Source organism: Salmo salar, chromosome 03 (assembly GCF_965601325.2).
Source record: "Salmo salar chromosome 03, fSalSal1, whole genome shotgun sequence".
In the NCBI taxonomy this organism is placed as follows: Eukaryota; Metazoa; Chordata; class Actinopteri; order Salmoniformes; family Salmonidae; genus Salmo; species Salmo salar.
Window position 1 is genome coordinate 94,395,470 of NC_138293.1, and position 21,512 is coordinate 94,416,981.

Genomic DNA, 21,512 nt, shown 5'->3' on the forward strand with positions numbered 1-21,512 from the left:
AAGCCTGACCTCCTGGCCCTAGTTCTAGCCTGACCTCCTGGCCCTAGTTCTAGCCTGACCTCCTGGCCCTAGTTCTATCCTGACCTACTGGCCCTTGTTCTAGCCTGACCTACTGGCCCTAGTTCTAGACTGACCTCCTGGCCCTAGTTCAAGCCTGACCTCCTGGCCCTAGTCAACGCCTGACCTCCTGGCCCTAGTTCAAGCCTGGCCTCCTGGCCCTAGTCAATGCCTGGCCTCCTGGCGCTAGTTCTAGCCTAGCCTCCTGGCCCTAGTTCTTGCCTCGCCTCCTGGCCCTAGTCAACACCTGGCCTCCTGGCCCTAGTCAACACCTGGCCTCCTGGCCCTAGTCAACACCTGGCCTCCTGGCCCTAGTCAACACCTGGCCTCCTGGCCCTAGTCAACGCCTGGCCTCCTGGCCCTAGTTCTTGCCTGGCGTCCTGGCCCTAGTAAACACCTGGCCTCCTGGCCCTAGGCAATACCTGGCCTCCTGGCCCTAGGCAACGCCTGGCCTCCTGGCCCTAGTCAACGCCTGGCGTCCTGGCCCTAGTCAACGCCTGGCCTCCTGGCCCTACAACGCCTGGCCTCCTGGCCCTACAACGCCTGGCCTCCTGGCCCTACAACGCCTGGCCTCCTGGCCCTAGTCAACGCCTGGCCTCCTGGCCCTAGTCAACGCCTGGCGTCCTGGCCCTAGTCAACACCTGGCCTCCTGGCCCTAGTCAACACCTGGCGTCCTGGCCCTAGTCAACACCTGGCGTCCTGGCCCTAGTCAACGCCTGGCCTCCTGGCCCTAGTCAACGCCTGGCCTCCTGGCCCTAGTCAACGCCTGGCCTCCTGGCCCTAGTCAACGCCTGGCCTCCTGGCCCTAGTCAACGCCTGGCCTCCTGGCCCTAGTCAACGCCTGGCCTCCTGGCCCTTGTCAACGCCTGGCCTCCTGGCCCTAGTTCTAGCCTGGCCTCCTGGCCCTTGTCAACACCTGGCCTCCTGGCCCTAGGCAATACCTGGCCTCCTGGCCCTAGGCAACGCCTGGCCTCCTGGCCCTAGTCAACGCCTGGCGTCCTGGCCCTAGTCAACGCCTGGCCTCCTGGCCCTACAACGCCTGGCCTCCTGGCCCTACAACGCCTGGCCTCCTGGCCCTACAACGCCTGGCCTCCTGGCCCTAGTCAACGCCTGGCCTCCTGGCCCTAGTCAACGCCTGGCGTCCTGGCCCTAGTCAACACCTGGCCTCCTGGCCCTAGTCAACACCTGGCGTCCTGGCCCTAGTCAACACCTGGCGTCCTGGCCCTAGTCAACGCCTGGCCTCCTGGCCCTAGTCAACGCCTGGCCTCCTGGCCCTAGTCAACGCCTGGCCTCCTGGCCCTAGTCAACGCCTGGCCTCCTGGCCCTAGTCAACGCCTGGCCTCCTGGCCCTAGTCAACGCCTGGCCTCCTGGCCCTAGTCAACGCCTGGCCTCCTGGCCCTTGTCAACGCCTGGCCTCCTGGCCCTAGTTCTAGCCTGGCCTCCTGGCCCTTGTCAACGCCTGGCCTCCTGGCCCTAGTTCTAGCCTGACCTCCTGGCCCTAGTTCTAGCCTGACCTCCTGGCCCTAGTTCTAGCCTGGCCTCCTGGCCCTAGTTCTAGCCTGGCCTCCTGGCCCTAGTTCTAGCCTGGCCTCCTGGCCCTAGTTCTAGCCTGGCCTCCTGGCCCTAGTTCTAGCCTGGCCTCCTGGCCCTAGTTCTAGCCTGACCTCCTGGCCCTAGTTCTAGCCTGACCTCCTGGCCCTAGTTCTAGCCTTCCTCCTGGCCCTAGTCAACGCCTGGCCTCCTGGCTCTAGTTCTAGCCTGGCCATGACCTGCTCTGGCTCTGGTTTTGACGCTGGCCGGGGAAGGCAGGAGGCTCCGGTCCAGAAGGACTTGCCCCAGGCTCTCCATCTGATGCCGGTTCCTCTGTCATCACACACATCGACCCCACCCTGATAACCTACCCTCTCTCTATCATCGACCCCACCCTGATAACCTACCCTCTCTCTATCATCGACCCCACCCTGATAACCTACCCCTCTTTCTATCATCGACCCCACCCTGATAACCTACCCTCTCTCTATCATCGACCCCACCCTGATAACCTACCCTCTCTCTATCATCGACCCCACCCTGATAACCTACCCTCTCTCTATCATCGACCCCACCCTGATAACCTACCCTCTCTCTATCATCGACCCCACCCTGATAACCTACCCTCTCTCTATCATAGATATAGATATTAGATATTATCATAGATGATAAACAGAAGTGAAAATAATAATAACACATTTACAGTAAACATTACACCCACAAAAGTTCCAAAAGAATAAAGACATTTCAAATGTCATATTATGTATATATACAGTGTTGTAATGATGTGCAAATGGTTAAAGTACAAAAGGGAAAATAAATAAACACAAATATAGGTTGTATTTACAATGGTGTTTGTTCTTCACTGGTTGCCATTTTCTGGTGGCAACAGGTCACAAATCTTGCTGCTGTGATGTTCCACCCAATAGATATGGGATTTGTTTTCAAATTCTTTGTGGATCTGTGTAATCTGAGGGAAATATGTGTCTCTAAAGTGGTCATACATTTGGCCGGATGTTAGGAAGTGCAGCTCAGTTTCCACCTCATTTTGTGGACAGTGTGCACATAGCCTGTCTTCTCTTGAGAGCCAGGTCTGCCTACGGTGGCCTTTCTCAATAGCAAGTGTCGTGGAAATTGCAAGATTATATTATAATGCTTGTATTGTATTATAATGCTTGTATTGCATTATAATGGTTGTTTTATTTGACAGAATAGAGTATTTTGTTAACTATTGTGTGTGTGTTTTACTGAGGATGGGCCTCTATGAGAGAGCACTGACAGAGGAGATTTACGATGTCTTTGGGTTATAAAACCTAAAGAGTATTCCAGATAACATGAGGTAATGTTTTTGTGCTATGAAGTACCAGGAACGAGATTAGAACCTCGTTTTAGGGACCAAACTGAACGATAATTTATAGCGAATGCTATCTGACTATGGGATACTCCTCTCTCAAGTAAAAGTATTTCTTTGTGAACTGTTCCTATGATCTGTTGTTCGTCATGTAGGTTGAGAGAGGTGTATCTTGGCTATAAAATATCTTTGTACTTTTGTGTTGTCACTTTCAATGGTTCATTAGAAATGGCGAATCGTTGAAAGTCAGTGCTATTGCAAAGCTCTTATTATTAAAGATGTAGTTTATGTATAACTCTGACTGGTGTGTGAAGTTTGTTTTTCCTCATTTGGTAATGCAGAAATTAGCCACCACACAAGGCTATGCTCACTGAGTTTGTACAAGATTTCCTTAAGTTTGGGTCAGTCAGTGGTCAGGTATTCTGCCACTGTGTATTCTCTGTTTAGGGCCAAATGGCATTCTAGTTTGCTCAGTTTATTTGTAATTATCTTTTTGTTTTCTCATGATTTGGTTGGGTCTAATTGTGTTGCTGTCCCGGGGCTCTGTGGGATCCCTCTCTCTCTCTGCTCCTGACTTGGTTTGACCTACTCAGTAATTCCTACTAGGTTTAAAACAGACTGTGTTAGCCCACTGAGCGAAAGCCTAGGCATTACCTTGGGGTTGCTAATGCAAATGTTCCGGGTCTCACAGAGCACCAGAGTCTGATTGACAGCTGAGTTTATCCTCATTATGGATTAATACAGAGGATTACCCTGACCTCTGACCTGAGGCTCTTACTCTCCCTGGAACACCTCTCCTCCTTCTTTTCTCTATAGGATCTGAGCTTGGTTTGACCCCACCAAGCCACCATAGATCAAAGCAGTAGCAGTAAGAGAAAGGCGAATTGGGGTTAGAGGGTCTTCCAGAGGAGAACTCATTAGAATTCTCATAGCATGTAGAACTATGAATGCTGAGGTTTTAGGCCAGATAAGAATCCCAGTAGGTAGCCATGAACCTGACCCATGAACCTGACTCCTCTCTCTCTCTCCCTCCTCCTCTCTCCTCCCTCCTCTCCCACTCTAGTAATATAGTGATGAGGTTTCCCAGCCACCCCTATCTAACCCTCAGCAGGTGGCTATGTCTATGACCCTTACTGAACCTTATGAAGTCTATAGAGAGGGGACTAGTGGACTGACTCTACCTCCCTCCTCTCTCCCTCTCTCCTCTCCTTCCACTCTCTCTGCTTCTTATTCTGTCTATTGTAGGGGACATAGTGGACTGGTCCAGTACAGAATACAGGATCTACTAGTAGGGGACATAGTGGACTGATCCAGTACAGAATACAGGATCTACTAGTAGGGGACATAGTGGACTGATACAGTACAGAATACAGGATCTACTAGTTGGGGACATAGTGGACTAATCCAGTACAGAATACAGGATCTAGTAGTAGGGGACATAGTGGACTAATCCAGTACAGAATACAGGATCTACTAGTAGGGGACATAGTGGACTGATCCAGTACAGAATACAGGATCAACTAGTAGGGGACATAGTGGACTGATACAGTACAGAATACAGGATCTACTAGTAGGGGACATAGTGGACTAATCCAGTACAGAATACAGGATCTAGTAGTAGGGGACATAGTGGACTGATACAGTACAGAATACAGGATCTACTAGTAGGGGACAAATTGGACTGATACAGTACAGAATACAGGATCTACTAGTAGGGGACATAGTGGACTAATCCAGTACAGAATACAGGATCAACTAGTAAGGGACATAGTGGACTGGTCCAGTACAAAATACAGGATCTACTAGTAGGGGACATAGTGGACTGATCCAGTACAGAATACAGGATCAACTAGTAGGGGACATAGTGGACTGATACAGTACAGAATACAGGATCAACTCGGTATTGTGCTGGAAGAACCTCCTCTCTTCTGACATGAATAATGGTACAGTCGTTTATCATACACATTTAATCAAAAGCAAGTTGCAGAACTGTCAACATTGACAATGACGGAGACCAATATGTTCATCATACATGGTCTGTTTAGTGTTCTGTATTGGATTGAAAACCACTGTCCTGTTGTCAACACATGTCTCTACTGCACTGTACTTACTCTCTCTTTCTGTCAACAAATCAGCACTTTGCAGGAAATAAACCATTATCTGTAATGGCTAGTCCTCTCTTACCTCTATTACACTCTTTTGAGTGAGGAGGTAATATTAATATTATCTATGTGAATGTCACTCATACTGGTTGACACAAAGACAGAAGGTACACACACACACACTTTCACACAGACACGTGAGGATACAAACTGCAGCACACACAGAGGCATGCAAATATACATCATGTATTTCTCTCTCTCTCCATCTCACTCGCTCTCTCTCGCCCTCTCTCTTTCTCTCTCTCTCTATCTCTCTCCATCTCCATCTCTCTCTCTCTCTCCATCTCGCTTGGTCTCCCTCTCTCCATCTCCATCTCTCTCTCCATCTCTCTCTCTGCATCTCTATCTCTCTCTCTCTCTCCCTCTCTCTCTCTCTCTAAATAGGGTATGTCTAAATACACTTACAGGCACCATAATTGCTCCCCGTGGGCATAGAATAATAAAACAATGTAGACTACGGAGGGTTGTATGCACGTCCAAACGTTTCGCAGTAGCTGGACAAAGATCCAATATAAAGGGAAAGGGAAAACACTCCACAAATATAATGTTTTACAAACATATTGCAACCATCTTACAGATTGCAATCACACTTCTCCAGAAGTTGCATTCCACGGATGTTCTCACCTTTAAACCAGGACAGTGAATCATTCTAATAAGTTTTGTGTTAATAAACATGTTTTATCCCCAGGATAAAAAAGACAGGCACATTGCTATAGAACCAGCCTTCGTTATACGGTAGTTGGCCTCGGATAAGGGTAGCCTATGGAGGGCTTGGGTTTTCAACATATCAAATGAAAAACAAGCTATTTTTATAGGTTACAGATAACTTCTAAACACGAGGTTCCCCGGTATTCACCAAGGTTCTCCTCTCTGGTTTCATGATGGGCATGGACATGTATCATACATCATAGAGGGAGTTTTACACACGTCCACAACAGGAGCTGCATGACTAAAATAATGTGGGTCTGCCTACGGTACATAGATCAAAAGGGTTTGTCGGCTCACTGTTTGCTTTGGTGATTTATTTCTAAGTGGTTGTCCCATGTGCATATGGGCGGTGTGCATCATGGCTGGATAGGCTGCGTTTCCGCTGTCAAAACCAACCCTGTTACCACTAAAACCAGCTTTTTGGTCTGTCTTAAATATCCCTACCAGCGCTGCCTGAAGTTAGCACTTTGGATCACGTTTTGAAGGACGCACCTAAAATATCCACCCCCCATCTGAGTGCCAACTAGATCCTACAAGACAGGTAAATGACCGATCCTATAAGACAGGTAAATGACCGATCCTATAAGACAGGTAAATGACCGATCCTATAAGACAGGTAAATGATCGATCCTATAAGACAGGTAAATGACCGATCCTATAAGACAGGTAAATGACCGATCCTACAAGACAGGTAAATGACCGATCCTACAAGACAGGTAAATGACCGATCCTACAAGACAGGTAAATGACCGATCCTACAAGACAGGTAAATGACCGATCCTACAAGACAGGTAAATGACCGATCCTACAAGACAGGTAAATGACCGATCCTACAAGACAGGTAAATGACCGATCCTACAAGACAAAGACAGGTAAATGACCGATCCTATAAGACAGGTAAATGACCGATCCTACAAGACAGGTAAATGACCGATCCTACAAGACAGGTAAATGACCATTCCTACAAGACAGGTAAATGACCAATCCTACAAGACAGGTGAATGACCGATTTACCTGTAGGGTTTATTAACTGCATTCGGGTCGTGTCTGCAGTCTGGCGGTGTCAATTATTTTGTGTGCTTTGAATTTATTGGACTATGTCTGCTGTAAAATACGCTAGACTAAAGGATTCCTTTTTTGGATAATGTGTTTAGGATGTTTTGCTAATCTGATGCTGCACGTCTTCTGTATTTTATGAAATTGCATTAGTGCCGACATTGGGGAAATGTTGGGTTCTGGTGTGTGTGTGTGTGTGTGTGCGCATCGCTAAGTGGATGTGCCCCTCAGCCTCTATGTATTTACCACAGGGATGTAATTTCAGAGACACCACACACACACACACACGTCAGGTGTTCTGGGTAAATGGAGACTACAGTTCCATTTCTGTTCTCCCAAGGATCAATGAAGAGGTGGGAGATATAACTAAATAGAGTTATAGTTGGAAGGTGTGTGTGTGTGGGTCTGTGTGTGTGTGTCTGTCTTTGTGTGTGTGTGTGTGTGTAGGGCTAGCTAATTAAAGTGTGTATTATAGATGCTGTAAGCCTTGATACTATGGACTACTGGGCCCAGCAGATCATTCCTCTTCTACTGTCTGGTCTGTTACAGTCTGACTCATTCCATACTCGTGTGTGTGTGTGTGTGTGTGTGTGTGTGTGTGTGTGTGTGTGTGTGTGTGTGAGAGGACACCAGAGAGGAAGATAATCTGTTGCTTTTTATAGAAACACTCTGGTGACGTTAATGCTATTGTTGCTGGTGTGAGTGGTGTGTGTGTGTGCGCGTGTCTCTCTCATCCCCTGGAAATTACCCACAGCACAGGTTTATACAGGCTTGTTGAGACACAGACACATCCATTGTCCTCTGTTCACACCATCTCACACTCTCTCACACTCTCATTTTTACGTTTACATTTTAGTCATTTAGCAGACGCTCTTATCCAGAGCGACTTACAGTAGTGAATGCATACATTTCATACATTTAAAAAAGTAATTATTATATATTTTTTTTCGTACTGGTCCCCCGTGGGAATCGAACCCACAACCCTGGTCTTGCAAACACCATGCTCTACCAACTGAGCCACACGGGACTGTCACGCGCAGACAGACAGACAGACAGACAGACAGACAGACAGACAGACAGACAGACAGACAGACAGACAGACAGACAGACAGACAGACAGACAGACAGACAGACAGACAGACAGACAGACAGACAGACAGACAGACAGACAGACAGACAGACAGACAGACAGACAGACACGCTCCCTGTCGCCGCTGGGCTGTGACTCAGACAGATCAATATATCTGATCAGGAGTTTCTCATTGGCTCAGATGAAAAACAGTTTGTCTCCTGTTGTTCACTACAGTGTCACCTTAAAGGCTATAGCTGCCGGGGCTGCTCATCACTCACACACACACAAAGTCAGCGTTGCAGTGTGTGTGTCTGGCTGGGTGTAGCTACATAATATGGAGGTATTATCCATACAGATAAATGAAGGACTCTTCAGAGCATAGCTCATGCTGTCACAGTGTTAAAGCTAGGGGAAACTTCATGGAGAAATGTTCTCTACAAACTCTGCCTCTGTCTGTTTCCTCTCTAGCTCTCGGTTACTTCTGTGATGCTATTGCTCTCTCTCTCTCTCTCTCTCTCTCTCTCTCTCTCACTCTCTCTGTCTCACACTCTCTCTCCTCCCAAACATTCTCTCCCCTCTCTCTTTCTCTCCCCTCTCTTTCTTTATTAAATTAAATTCAATCCATTTATTTTTGCTAAATGTGCATGTATATCAGTAATATGTAATACCAAATAATCTTGAAGGTTTAGAGGTCCAAAATATAATTGTATAAATTGTCTCTCTCTCCCTCTCTCCATCCCCCTCCCTTCCATTCTCCCTGTCTCACCCTCTCCCCTTCCTCCCCTCTGTAGATGACGTTCCTCCCTACTTTAAGATGGAGCCGGTCCAGACCCAGGTTCATCTGGAGCGGAACAGGCTGGTTCTTACCTGTATGGCTGAGGGCAGCTGGCCTCTAGAGTTTAAATGGCTCTACAACGCCACTGAGCTCACACACTTCTCTCTGGAGTACAGGTGAGGTTTACACCTACAGGTACACAGAGGTACACACTTCTCTCTGGAGTACAGGTGAGGTTTACACCTACAGGTACACAGAGGTACACACTTCTCTCTGGGGTACAGGTGAGGTTTAGACCTACAGGTACACAGAGGTACACACTTCTCTCTGGAGTACAGGTGAGGTTTACACCTACAGGTACACAGAGGTACACACTTCTCTCTGGAGTACAGGTGAGGTTTACACCTACAGGTACACAGAGGTACACACTTCTCTCTGGAGTACAGGTGAGGTTTACACCTACAGGTACACAGAGGTACACACTTCTCTCTGGAGTACAGCTGAGGTTTAGACCTACAGGTACACAGAGGTACACACTTCTCTCTGGAGTACAGGTGAGGTTTAGACCTACAGGTACACAGAGGTACACACTTCTCTCTGGAGTACAGGTGAGGTTTACACCTACAGGTACACAGAGGTACACACTTGTCTCTGGAGTACAGGTGAGGTTTAGATCTTCAGGTACACAGAGGTACACACTTCTCTCTGGAGTACAGGTGAGGTTTAGATCTTCAGGTACACAGAGGTACACACTTCTCTCTGGAGTACAGGTGAGTTTTACACCTACAGGTACACAGAGGTGCACACTTCTCTCTGGAGTACAGGTGAGGTTTAGACCTACAGGTACACAGAGGTACACACTTCTCTCTGGAGTACAGGTGAGGTTTACACCTACAGGTACACAGAGGTACACACTTCTCTCTGGAGTACAGGTGAGGTTTACACCTACAGGTACACAGAGGTACACACTTCTCTCTGGAGTACAGGTGAGGTTTAGACCTACAGGTACACAGAGGTACGCACTTCTCTCTGGAGTACAGGTGAGGTTTACACCTACAGGTACACAGAGGTACGCACTTCTCTCTGGAGTACAGGTGAGGTTTAGATCTTCAGGTACACAGAGGTACACACTTCTCTCTGGAGTACAGCTGAGGTTTAGACCTACAGGTACACAGAGGTACACACTTCTCTCTGGAGTACAGGTGAGGTTTACACCTACAGGTACACAGAGGTACACACTTCTCCCTGGAGTACAGGTGAGGTTTCGATCTTCAGGTACACAGAGGTACACACTTCTCTCTGGAGTACAGGTGAGGTTTAGATCTTCAGGTACACAGAGGTACACACTTCTTTCTGGAGTACAGGTGAGGTTTACACCTACAGGTACACAGAGGTACACACTTCTCTCTGGAGTACAGGTGAGGTTTAGACCTACAGGTACACAGAGGTACGCACTTCTCTCTGGAGTACAGGTGAGGTTTAGACCTACAGGTACACAGAGGTACGCACTTCTCTCTGGAGTACAGGTGAGGTTTACACCTTCAGGTACACAGAGGTACGCACTTCTCTCTGGAGTACAGGTGAGATTTAGATCTTCAGGTACACAGAGGTACACACTTCTCTCTGGAGTACAGGTGAGGTTTAAACCTACAGGTACACAGAGGTACACACTTCTCTCTGGAGTACAGGTGAGGTTTAGACCTACAGGTACACATAGGTACACACTTCTCTCTGGAGTACAGGTGAGGTTCACACCTACAGGTACACAGAGGTACACACTTCTCTCTGGAGTACAGCTGAGAGGTACATCCATCTAAGGTTCCAGCCTATCCCCATGCAGGGCAGGCAAACTAAAGGTGAGAAAGAATCCCAACATCCACCAATGTTTCTTTAGAGGTGAATAGGAGACGGTTCTCTCTCTCGTGCCCTGTCTCCTTGTCTCCTTGTCTTCTCCTTAAGGGGAGAAGGTCCGGGGGGGAGGGGCTATTGTCCTCAAATGCCAGGAGGCTAGGAGGGAGAACACACAAGGAATAGCAAAAAAAATACCATTGTGAAAGGATGTACTATTTAATTGAATTCACTTTTAGTTGAGTGGATGGAGACTTGGTAATACCATTTGGAAATAGACTAGAAAAGTAGGGCAACGTGCCTCTCATGCTAGTTGAGGTTGAGGCGTGTTACTAAGGGGAGAGTTAACTATCAGACCAGGCTGAGTCATGTAACTTAGGGGAGACTTAACTATCAGCCCAGGCTGAGTCATGTTACGAAGGGGAGAGTTAACTAACAGCCCAGGTTGAGTCATGTTACTAAGGGGAGAGGTAACAAACAGCTCAGGTTGAGGCGTGTTACTAAGGGGAGAGTTAATTAACAGGCAGCTTGAGGCGTGTTACTAAGGGGAGAGTTAACTAAATGGCCATGTTGAGTCGTATTACTAAGGGGAGAGTTAATTAACAGGCAGGTTGAGGCGTGTTACTAAGGGGGGAGTTAACTAACAGCCCAGGTTGAGGCGTGTTACTAAGGGAAGAGTTAATTAACAGCCCAGGTTGAGGCGTGTTACTAAGGGGAGAGTTAACAAACAGACCTGGTTGAGGCGTGTTACTAAGGGGAGAGTTAACTAACAGCCCAGGTTGAGGCGTGTTACTAAGGGGAGAGCTAACTAACAGCCCAGGTTGAGGCGTGTTACTGAGGTGAGAGTTAACTAACAGCCCAGGTTGAGTCGTGTTACTAAGGGGAGAGTTAAATAAATGACCAGGTTGAGGCGTGTTACTAAGGGGAGAGTTAACTACATGGCCAGGTTGAGTCATGTTACTAAGGGGAGAGTTAATTAACATGCAGGTTGAGTCATGTTACTAAGGGGAGAGTTAACTAACAGGCCAGGTTGAGTCAGGTTACTAAGGGGAGAGTTAACTAACAGGCCAGGTTGAGTCATGTTACTAGGGGGAGAGTTAACTAACAGGCCAGGTTGAGTCATGTTACTAGGGGGAGAGTTAACTAACAGGCCAGGTTGAGTCAGGTTACTAAGGGGAGAGTTAACTAACAGGCCAGGTTGAGTCATGTTACTAAGGGGAGAGTTAACTAACAGGCCAGGTTGAGTCATGTTACTAAGGGGAGAGTTAACCTGTTGGGTCTAGGGGGCAGCATTTGCACGTCTGGATAAAAAAAATGTACCCGATTTAATCTGGTTACTAATCCTACCCAGTAACTAGAATATGCATATACTTATTATATATGGATAGAAAACACTCTAAAGTTTCCAAAACTGTTTGAATGGTGTCTGTGAGTATAACAGAACTCATTTGGCAGGCAAAACCCTGAGACATTTTCTGACAGGAAGTGGATACCTGATGTGTTGTATTGACTTTAAACCTATCCCATTGAAAAACACAGGGGTTTAGGAATATTTTGGCACTTCCTATTGCTTCCACTAGATGTCACCAGCCTTTACAAAGTGTTTTGAGTCTTCTGGAGGGAGATCTGACCGAACAAGAGCCATGGAACGTTGATGTCCCATTAGACACCTGGCGCGCTAGTTCATGTTGGGTACCCTCGTTCCAATACGTTATAAAAGAGTATGCATTCGTCCACCTTGAATATTATTCATGTTCTGGTTAAAAAAGGCCCTAATGATTTATGCTATACAACGTTTGACATGTTTGAACGAACGGAAATATATTTTTTCCCCTCGTTCATGACGAGAAGTCCGGCTGGCTTACATCATGTGCTAACGAGATGGAGATTTTTGGACATAAATGATGAGCTTTTTTGAACAAAACTACATTCGTTATGGACCTGTGATACCTGGAAGTGACATCTGATGAAGAGAATCAAAGGTAATGGATTATTTACATAGTATTTTCGATTTTAGATCTCCCCAACATGACGTCTAGTCTGTATCGCAACGCGTATTTTTCTGGGCGCAGTGCTCAGATTATTGCAAAGTGTGATTTCCCAGTAAGGTTATTTTTAAATCTGGCAAGTTGATTGCGTTCAAGAGATGTAAATCTATAATTCTTTAAATGACAATATAATATTTTACCAATGTTTTCTAATTTTAATTATTTAATTTGTTACGCTGACTTGACTGCCGGTTATTGGAGGGAAACGATTTCCTCAACATCAATGCCATAGTAAAACGCTGTTTTTGGATATAAATATGAACTTGATAGAACTAAAAATGCATGCATTGTCTAACATAATGTCCTAGGAGTGTCATCTGATGGAGATTGTAAAAGGTTAGTGCATCATTTTAGCTGGTTTTATGGTTTTGGTGACCCTGTCTTTGACTTGACAAAACATTACACACAACTCTTGTAAATGTACTGTCCTAACATACTCTAAATTTATGCTTTCGCCGTAAAACCTTTTTGAAATCGTAAAACGTGGTTAGATTAAGGAGATGTTTATCTTTCAAATGGTGTAAAATAGTTGTATTTTTGAAAAATTTGAATTTTGACATTTATTTGGATTCAAATTTGCCGCTCTTGAAATGCACCTGCTGTTGATGGAGTGCACCACGGGTGGCACGCTAGCGTCCCACCTAGCCCCAAGAGGTTAACTAACAGGCCAGGTTGAGTCATGTTACTAAGGGGAGAGTTAACTAACAGCCCAGGTTGAGTCGTGTTACTAAGGGGAGAGTTATATAAATGACCAGGTTGAGGCGTGTTACTAAGGGGAGAGTTAACTAACAGCCCAGGTTGAGGCGTGTTACTAAGGCGAGAGGTAACTAACAGCTCAGGTTGAGGCGTGTTACTAAGGGCAGAGTTAATTAACAGGCAGGTTGAGGCGTGTTACTAAGGGGAGAGTTAATTAACAGGCAGGTTGAGGCGTGTTACTAAGGGGGGAGTTAACTAACAGCCCAGGTTGAGGCGTGTTACTAAGGGAAGAGTTAATTAACAGCCCAGGTTGAGGCGTGTTACTAAGGGGAGAGTTAACTAACAGCCCAGGTTGAGGCGTGTTACTAAGGGGAGTGTTAAGTACATGGCCAGGTTGAGTCATGGTACTAAGGGGAGAGTTAACTAACAGCCCAGGTTGAGTCATGTTACTAAGGGGAGAGTTAACTAACAGGCCATTTTGAGTCATGTTACTAAGGGGAGAGGTAACTAACAGCTCAGGTTGAGTCATGTTACTAAGGGGAGAGTTAACTAACAGCCCAGGTTGAGGCGTGTTACTAAGGGGAGTGTTAACTACATGGCCAGGTTGAGTCATGTTACTAAGGGGAGAATTAATTAAAAGGCAGGTTGAGGCGTGTTACTAAGGGGAGAGTTAATTAACAGCCCAGGTTGAGGCGTGTTACTAAGGGGAGAGTTAACTAACAGCCCAGGTTGAGGCGTGTTACTAAGGGGAGAGTTAACTAACAGGCCAGGTTGAGGCGTGTTACTAAGGGGAGTGTTAACTACATGGCCAGGTTGAGTCATGTTACTAAGGGGAGAGTTAACTAACAGCCCTGGCTGAGATGTGTTACTAAGGGGAGAGTTAACTAACAGGCCAGGTTGAGGCTTGTTACTAAGGGGAGAGTTAATTAACAGGCAGGTTGAGGCGTGTTACTAAGGGGAGAGTTAACTAACAGGCCAGGTTGAGGTGTGTTACTAAGGGGAGAGTTAATTAACAGCCCAGGTTGAGGCGTGTTACTAAGGGAAGAGTTAATTAACAGCCCAGGTTGAGGCGTGTTACTAAGAGCAGAGTTAACTAACAGCCCAGGTTGAGTCATGTTACTAAGGGGAGAGTTAACTAACAGACCTGGTTGAGGCGTGTTACTAAGGGGAGAGTTAACTAACAGCCCAGGTTGAGTCGTGTAACTAAGGGGAGAGTTAACGAACAGCCCAGGTTGAGGCGTGTTACTAATGGGAGAGTTAACTACATGGCCATGTTGAGTCATATTACTAAGGGGAGAGTTAACTAACAGACCTGGTTGAGGCGTGTTACTAAGGGGAGAGTTAACCTCTATGGGCTAGGTGGGACGCAAGCGTCCCACCCGTGGTGCACTCCATCAACAGCAGGTGCATTTCAAGAGCGGCAAATTTGAATCCAAATAAATGTCAAAATTCAAATTTTTCAAACATACAACTATTTTACACCCTTTGAAAGATAAACATCTCCTTAATCTAACCACGTTTTACGATTTCAAAAAGGTTTTACGGCGAAAGCATACATTTAGAGTATGTTAGGACTGTACATTTACAAGAGTTGTGTGTAATGTTGTGCCAATTCAAAGACAGGCGTCACCAAAACCATAAAATCAGCTAAAATGATGCACTAAGCTTTTACAATCTCCAACAGATGACACTCCTAGGACATTGTGTTAGACAATGCATGCATTTTTAGTTCTATCAAGTTCATATTTATATCCAAAAACAGCGTTTTACTGTGGCGTTGATGTTCAGGAAATCGTTTCCCTCCAATAACCGGCCTTCAAGTCAGCACCACAAATTAAATAATTAAAATTAGAAAACATTGGTAAAATATTATATTGTCATTTAAAGAATTATAGATTTACATCTCTTGAACGCAATCAACTTGCCAGATTTAAAAATAACCTTACTGGGAAATCACACTTTGCAATAATCTGAGCACTGCGCCCAGAAAAATACGCGTTGCGATACAGACTAGACGTCATGTTGGGAAGATCTAAAATCGAAAATACTATGTAAATAATCCATTACCTTTGATTCTCTTCATCAGATGTCACTTCCAGGTATCACAGGTCCATAACGAATGTAGTTTTGTTCAAAAAAGCTCATCATTTATGTCCAAAAATCTCCGTCTTGTTAGCACATGATCTAAGCCAGCCGGACTTCTCGTCATGAACGAGGGGAAAAAATATATTTACGTTCGTTCAAACATGTCAAACGTTGTATAGCATAAATCATTAGGGCCTTTTTTAACCAGAACATGAATAATATTCAAGGTGGACGAATGCATACTCTTTTATAACGTATTGGAACGAGGGTACCCAACATGAACTCGCGCGCCAGGTGTCTAATGGGACATCATCGTTCCATGGCTCTTGTTCGGTCAGATCTCCCTCCAGAAGACTCAAAACACTTTGTAAAGGCTGGTGACATCTAGTGGAAGCAATAGGAAGTGCCAAAATATTCCTCAGCCCCTGTGTTTTTCAATGGGATAGGTTTAAAGGTAATACAACACATCAGGTATCCACTTCCTGTCAGAAAATGTCTCAGGGTTTTGCCTGCCAAATGAGTTCTTTTATACTCACAGACACCATTCAAACAGTTTTAGAAACTTTAGGGTGTTTTCTATCCATATATAATAAGTATATGCATATTCTAGTTACTGGGTAGGATTAGTAACCAGATTAAATCGGGTACATTTTTTTATCCAGCCGTGCAAATACTGCCCCCTAGCCCTAACAGGTTAACTAACAGCCCAGGTTGAGGCGTGTTACTAAGGGGAGTGTTAACTACATGGCCAGGTTGAGTCATGTTACTAAGGGGAGAGTTAACTAACAGCCCAGGTTGCGTCATGTTACTAAGGGGAGAGTTAACTAACAGGCCAGGTTGAGTCATGTTACTAAGGGGAGAGGTAACTAACAGCTCAGGTTGAGGCGTGTTACTAAGGGGAGAGTTAATTAACAGGCAGCTTGAGGCGTGTTACTAAGGGGAGAGTTAACTAAATGGCCATGTTGAGTCGTATTACTAAGGGAAGAGTTAATTAACAGCCCAGGTTGAGGCGTGTTACTAAGGGGAGAGTTAACAAACAGACCTGGTTGAGGCGTGTTACTAAGGGGAGAGTTAACTAACAGCCCAGGTTGAGGCGTGTTACTAAGGGGAGTGTTAAGTACATGGCCAGGTTGAGTCATGGTACTAAGGGGAGAGTTAACTAACAGCCCAGGTTGAGTCATGTTACTAAGGGGAGAGTTAACTAACAGGCCATTTTGAGTCATGTTACTAAGGGGAGAGGTAACTAACAGCTCAGGTTGAGGTGTGTTACTAAGGGGAGAGTTAATTAACAGGCAGGTTGAGGCATGTTACTAAGGGTAGAGTTAACTAACAGGCCAGGTTGAGGTGTGTTACTAAGGGGAGAGTTAACTAACAGCCCAGGTTGAGGCGTGTTACTAAGGGGAGAGCTAACTAACAGCCCCGTTTGAGGCGTGTTACTAAGGGGAGAGTTAACTAACAGGCCAGGTTGAGGCGTGTTACTAAGGGGAGGGTTGATTAACAGCCCAGGCTGAGTCATGTTACTAAGGGGAGAGTTAACTAACAGCCCAGGTTGAGTCATGTTACTAAGGGGAGAGTTAACTAACAGGCCAGGTTGAGGCGTGTTACTAAGGGGAGAGTTAATTAACAGCCCAGGCTGAGTCATGTTACTAAGGGGAGAGTTAACTAACAGGCTAGGTTGAGGCGTGTTACTAAGGGGAGAGTTAACTAACAGGCCAGGTTGAGGCGTGTTACTAAGGGGAGAGTTAATTATCAGGCTAGGTTGAGTCATGTTACTAAGGGGAGAGTTAACTAACAGCCCAGGTTGAGGCGTGTTACTAAGGGGAGAGTTAACTAACAGCCCAGGTTGAGTCGTGTTACTAAGGGGAGAGTTAAATAAATGACCAGGTTGAGGCGTGTTACTAAGGGGAGAGTTAATTAACAGGCAGGTTGAGTCATGTTACTAACGGGAGAGTTAACTAACAGGCCAGGTTGAGTCAGGTTACTAAGGGGAGAGTTAACTAACAGGCCAGGTTGAGTCATGTTACTAGGGGGAGAGTTAACTAACAGGCCAGGTTGAGTCATGTTACTAAGGGGAGAGTTAACTAACAGGCCAGGTTGAGTCAGGTTACTAAGGGGAGAGTTAACTAACAGGCCAGGTTGAGTCATGTTACTAAGGGGAGAGTTAACTAACAGGCCAGGTTGAGTCATGTTACTAAGGGGAGAGTTAACTAACAGGCCAGGTTGAGTCATGTTACTAAGGGGAGAGTTAACTAACAGCCCAGGTTGAGTCGTGTTACTAAGGGGAGAGTTAAATAAATGACCAGGTTGAGGCGTGTTACTAAGGGGAGAGTTAACTACATGGCCAGGTTGAGTCATGTTACTAAGGGGAGAGTTAATTAACAGGCAGGTTGAGGCGTGTTACTAAGGGGAGAGTTAACTAACAGCCCAGGTTGAGGCGTGTTACTAAGGGGAGTGTTAACTAACAGCCCAGGTTGAGTCATGTTACTAAGGGGAGAGTTAACTAACAGCCCAGGTTGAGTCATGTTACTAAGGGAAGAGTTAACTAAAAGGCCAGGTTGAGTCATGTTACTAAGGCGAGAGGTAACTAACAGCTCAGGTTGAGGCGTGTTACTAAGGGCAGAGTTAATTAACAGGCAGGTTGAGGCGTGTTACTAAGGGGAGAGTTAACTACATGGCCATGTTGAGTCGTATTACTAAGGGGAGAGTTAATTAACAGGCAGGTTGAGGCGTGTTACTAAGGGGGGAGTTAACTAACAGCCCAGGTTGAGGCGTGTTACTAAGGGGAGTGTTAACTAACAGCCCAGGTTGAGTCATGTTACTAAGGGGAGAGTTAACTAACAGCCCAGGTTGAGTCTTGTTACTAAGGGAAGAGTTAACTAAAAGGCCAGGTTGAGTCATGTTACTAAGGCGAGAGGTAACTAACAGCTCAGGTTGAGGCGTGTTACTAAGGGCAGAGTTAATTAACAGGCAGGTTGAGGCGTGTTACTAAGGGGAGAGTTAACTACATGGCCATGTTGAGTCGTATTACTAAGGGGAGAGTTAATTAACAGGCAGGTTGAGGCGTGTTACTAAGGGGGGAGTTAACTAACAGCCCAGGTTGAGGCGTGTTACTAAGGGAAGAGTTAATTAACAGCCCAGGTTGAGGCGTGTTACTAAGGGGAGAGTTAACAAACAGACCTGGTTGAGGCGTGTTACTAAGGGGAGAGTTAACTAACAGCCCAGGTTGAGGCGTGTTACTAAGGGGAGAGTTAACTAACAGGCCATTTTGAGTCATGTTACTAAGGGGAGAGTTAACTAACAGGCCATTTTGAGTCATGTTACTAAGGGGAGAGGTAACTAACAGCTCAGGTTGAGTCATGTTACTAAGGGGAGAGTTAACTAACAGCCCAGGTTGAGTCATGTTACCTAGGGGAGAGGTAACTAACAGCTCAGGTTGAGTCATGTTACTAAGGGGAGAGTTAACTAACAGGCCAGGTTGAGTCATGTTACTAAGGGGAGAGTTAACTAACAGCCCAGGTTGAGTCGTGTTACTAAGGGGAGAGTTAAATAAATGACCAGGTTGAGGCGTGTTACTAAGGGGAGAGTTAATTAACAGGCAGGTTGAGTCATGTTACTAACGGGAGAGTTAACTAACAGGCCAGGTTGAGTCAGGTTACTAAGGGGAGAGTTAACTAACAGGCCAGGTTGAGTCATGTTACTAGGGGGAGAGTTAACTAACAGGCCAGGTTGAGTCATGTTACTAAGGTGAGAGTTAACTAACAGGCCAGGTTGAGTCATGTTGCTAAGGCGAGAGGTAACTAACAGCTCAGGTTGAGGCGTGTTACTAAGGGCAGAGTTAATTAACAGGCAGGTTGAGGCGTGTTACTAAGGGGAGAGTTAACTACATGGCCATGTTGAGTCGTATTACTAAGGGGAGAGTTAATTAACAGGCAGGTTGAGGCGTGTTACTAAGGGGAGAGTTAACTAACAGCCCAGGTTGAGGCGTGTTACTAAGGGGAGTGTTAACTAACAGCCCAGGTTGAGTCATGTTACTAAGGGGAGAGTTAACTAACAGCCCAGGTTGAGTCATGTTACTAAGGGGGGAGTTAACTAACAGCCCAGGTTGAGGCGTGTTACTAAGGGAAGAGTTAATTAACAGCCCAGGTTGAGGCGTGTTACTAAGGGGAGAGTTAACAAACAGACCTGGTTGAGGCGTGTTACTAAGGGGAGAGTTAACTAACAGGCCATTTTGAGTCATGTTACTAAGGGGAGAGTTAACTAACAGGCCATTTTGAGTCATGTTACTAAGGGGAGAGGTAACTAACAGCTCAGGTTGAGTCATGTTACTAAGGGGAGAGTTAACTAACAGCCCAGGTTGAGTCATGTTACTAAGGGGAGAGTTAACTAACAGGCCATTTTGAGTCATGTTACTAAGTGGAGAGGTAACTAACAGCTCAGGTTGAGTCATGTTACTAAGGGGAGAGTTAACTAACAGCCGAGGTTGAGGCGTGTTACTAAGGGGAGAGTTAACTAACAGCCCAGGTTGAGGCGTGTTACTAAGGGGAGAGTTAACTAACAGGCCAGGTTGAGGCGTGTTACTAAGGGGAGTGTTAACTACATGGCCAGGTTGAGTCATGTTACTAAGGGGAGAATTAATTAAAAGGCAGGTTGAGCCGTGTTACTAAGGGGAGAGTTAACTAACAGGCCAGGTTGAGGTGTGTTACTAAGGGGAGAGTTAATTAACAGCCCAGGTTGAGGCGTGTTACTAAGGGAAGAGTTAATTAAAAGCCCAGGTTGAGGCGTGTTACTAAGAGCAGAGTTAACTAACAGCCCAGGTTGAGTCATGTTACTAAGGGGAGAGTTAACTAACAGACCTGGTTGAGGCGTGTTACTAAGGGGAGAGTTAACTAACAGACCTGGTTGAGGCGTGTTACTAAGGGGAGAGTTAACTAACAGCCCATTTTGAGTCATGTTACTAAGGGGAGAGTTAACTAACAGGCCATTTTGAGTCATGTTACTAAGGGGAGAGGTAACTAACAGCTCAGGTTGAGTCATGTTACTAAGGGGAGAGTTAACTAACAGCCCAGGTTGAGTCATGTTACTAAGGGGAGAGTTAACTAACAGGCCATTTTGAGTCATGTTACTAAGTGGAGAGGTAACTAACAGCTCAGGTTGAGTCATGTTACTAAGGGGAGAGTTAACTAACAGCCGAGGTTGAGGCGTGTTACTAAGGGGAGAGTTAACTAACAGCCCAGGTTGAGGCGTGTTACTAAGGGGAGAGTTAACTAACAGGCCAGGTTGAGGCGTGTTACTAAGGGGAGTGTTAACTACATGGCCAGGTTGAGTCATGTTACTAAGGGGAGAATTAATTAAAAGGCAGGTTGAGCCGTGTTACTAAGGGGAGAGTTAACTAACAGGCCAGGTTGAGGTGTGTTACTAAGGGGAGAGTTAATTAACAGCCCAGGTTGAGGCGTGTTACTAAGGGAAGAGTTAATTAAAAGCCCAGGTTGAGGCGTGTTACTAAGAGCAGAGTTAACTAACAGCCCAGGTTGAGTCATGTTACTAAGGGGAGAGTTAACTAACAGACCTGGTTGAGGCGTGTTACTAAGGGGAGAGTTAACTAACAGACCTGGTTGAGGCGTGTTACTAAGGGGAGAGTTAACTAACAGCCCAGGTTGAGTCGTGTAACTAAGGGGAGAGTTAACTAACAGGCCAGGTTGAGGTGTGTTACTAAGGGGAGAGTTAACGAACAGCCCAGGTTGAGGCGTGTTACTAATGGGAGAGTTAACTACATGGCCATGTTGAGTCATATTACTAAGGGGAGAGTTAATTAACAGGCAGGTTGAGGCGTGTTACTAAGGGGAGAGTTAACTAACAGCCCAGGTTGAGTCGTGTAACTAAGGGGAGAGTTAACTAACAGGCCAGGTTGAGGTGTGTTACTAAGGGGAGAGTTAACGAACAGCCCAGGTTGAGGCGTGTTACTAATGGGAGAGTTAACTACATGGCCATGTTGAGTCATATTACTAAGGGGAGAGTTAATTAACAGGCAGGTTGAGGCGTGTTACTAAGGGGAGAGTTAACTAACAGCCCAGGTTGAGGCGTGTTACTAAGGGAAGAGTTAATTAACAGCCCAGGCTGAGATGT

General features: G+C 45.9%; 1 protein-coding gene across 2 annotated transcripts in view; it reads left to right on the top strand.

Moving 5' to 3' along the window:
• Positions 1-21,512, top strand: part of LOC106568787 (protein sidekick-2) — a 767,299-nt gene that overhangs the window by 364,643 nt on the left and 381,144 nt on the right. For both annotated transcript variants that reach the window (XM_045715764.2, XM_045715765.2), the window contains exon 2: positions 8,729-8,888. In XM_045715764.2, the coding sequence (XP_045571720.1) occupies positions 8,729-8,888 (160 nt within the window). The remainder of the gene's footprint in view (positions 1-8,728; positions 8,889-21,512) is intronic.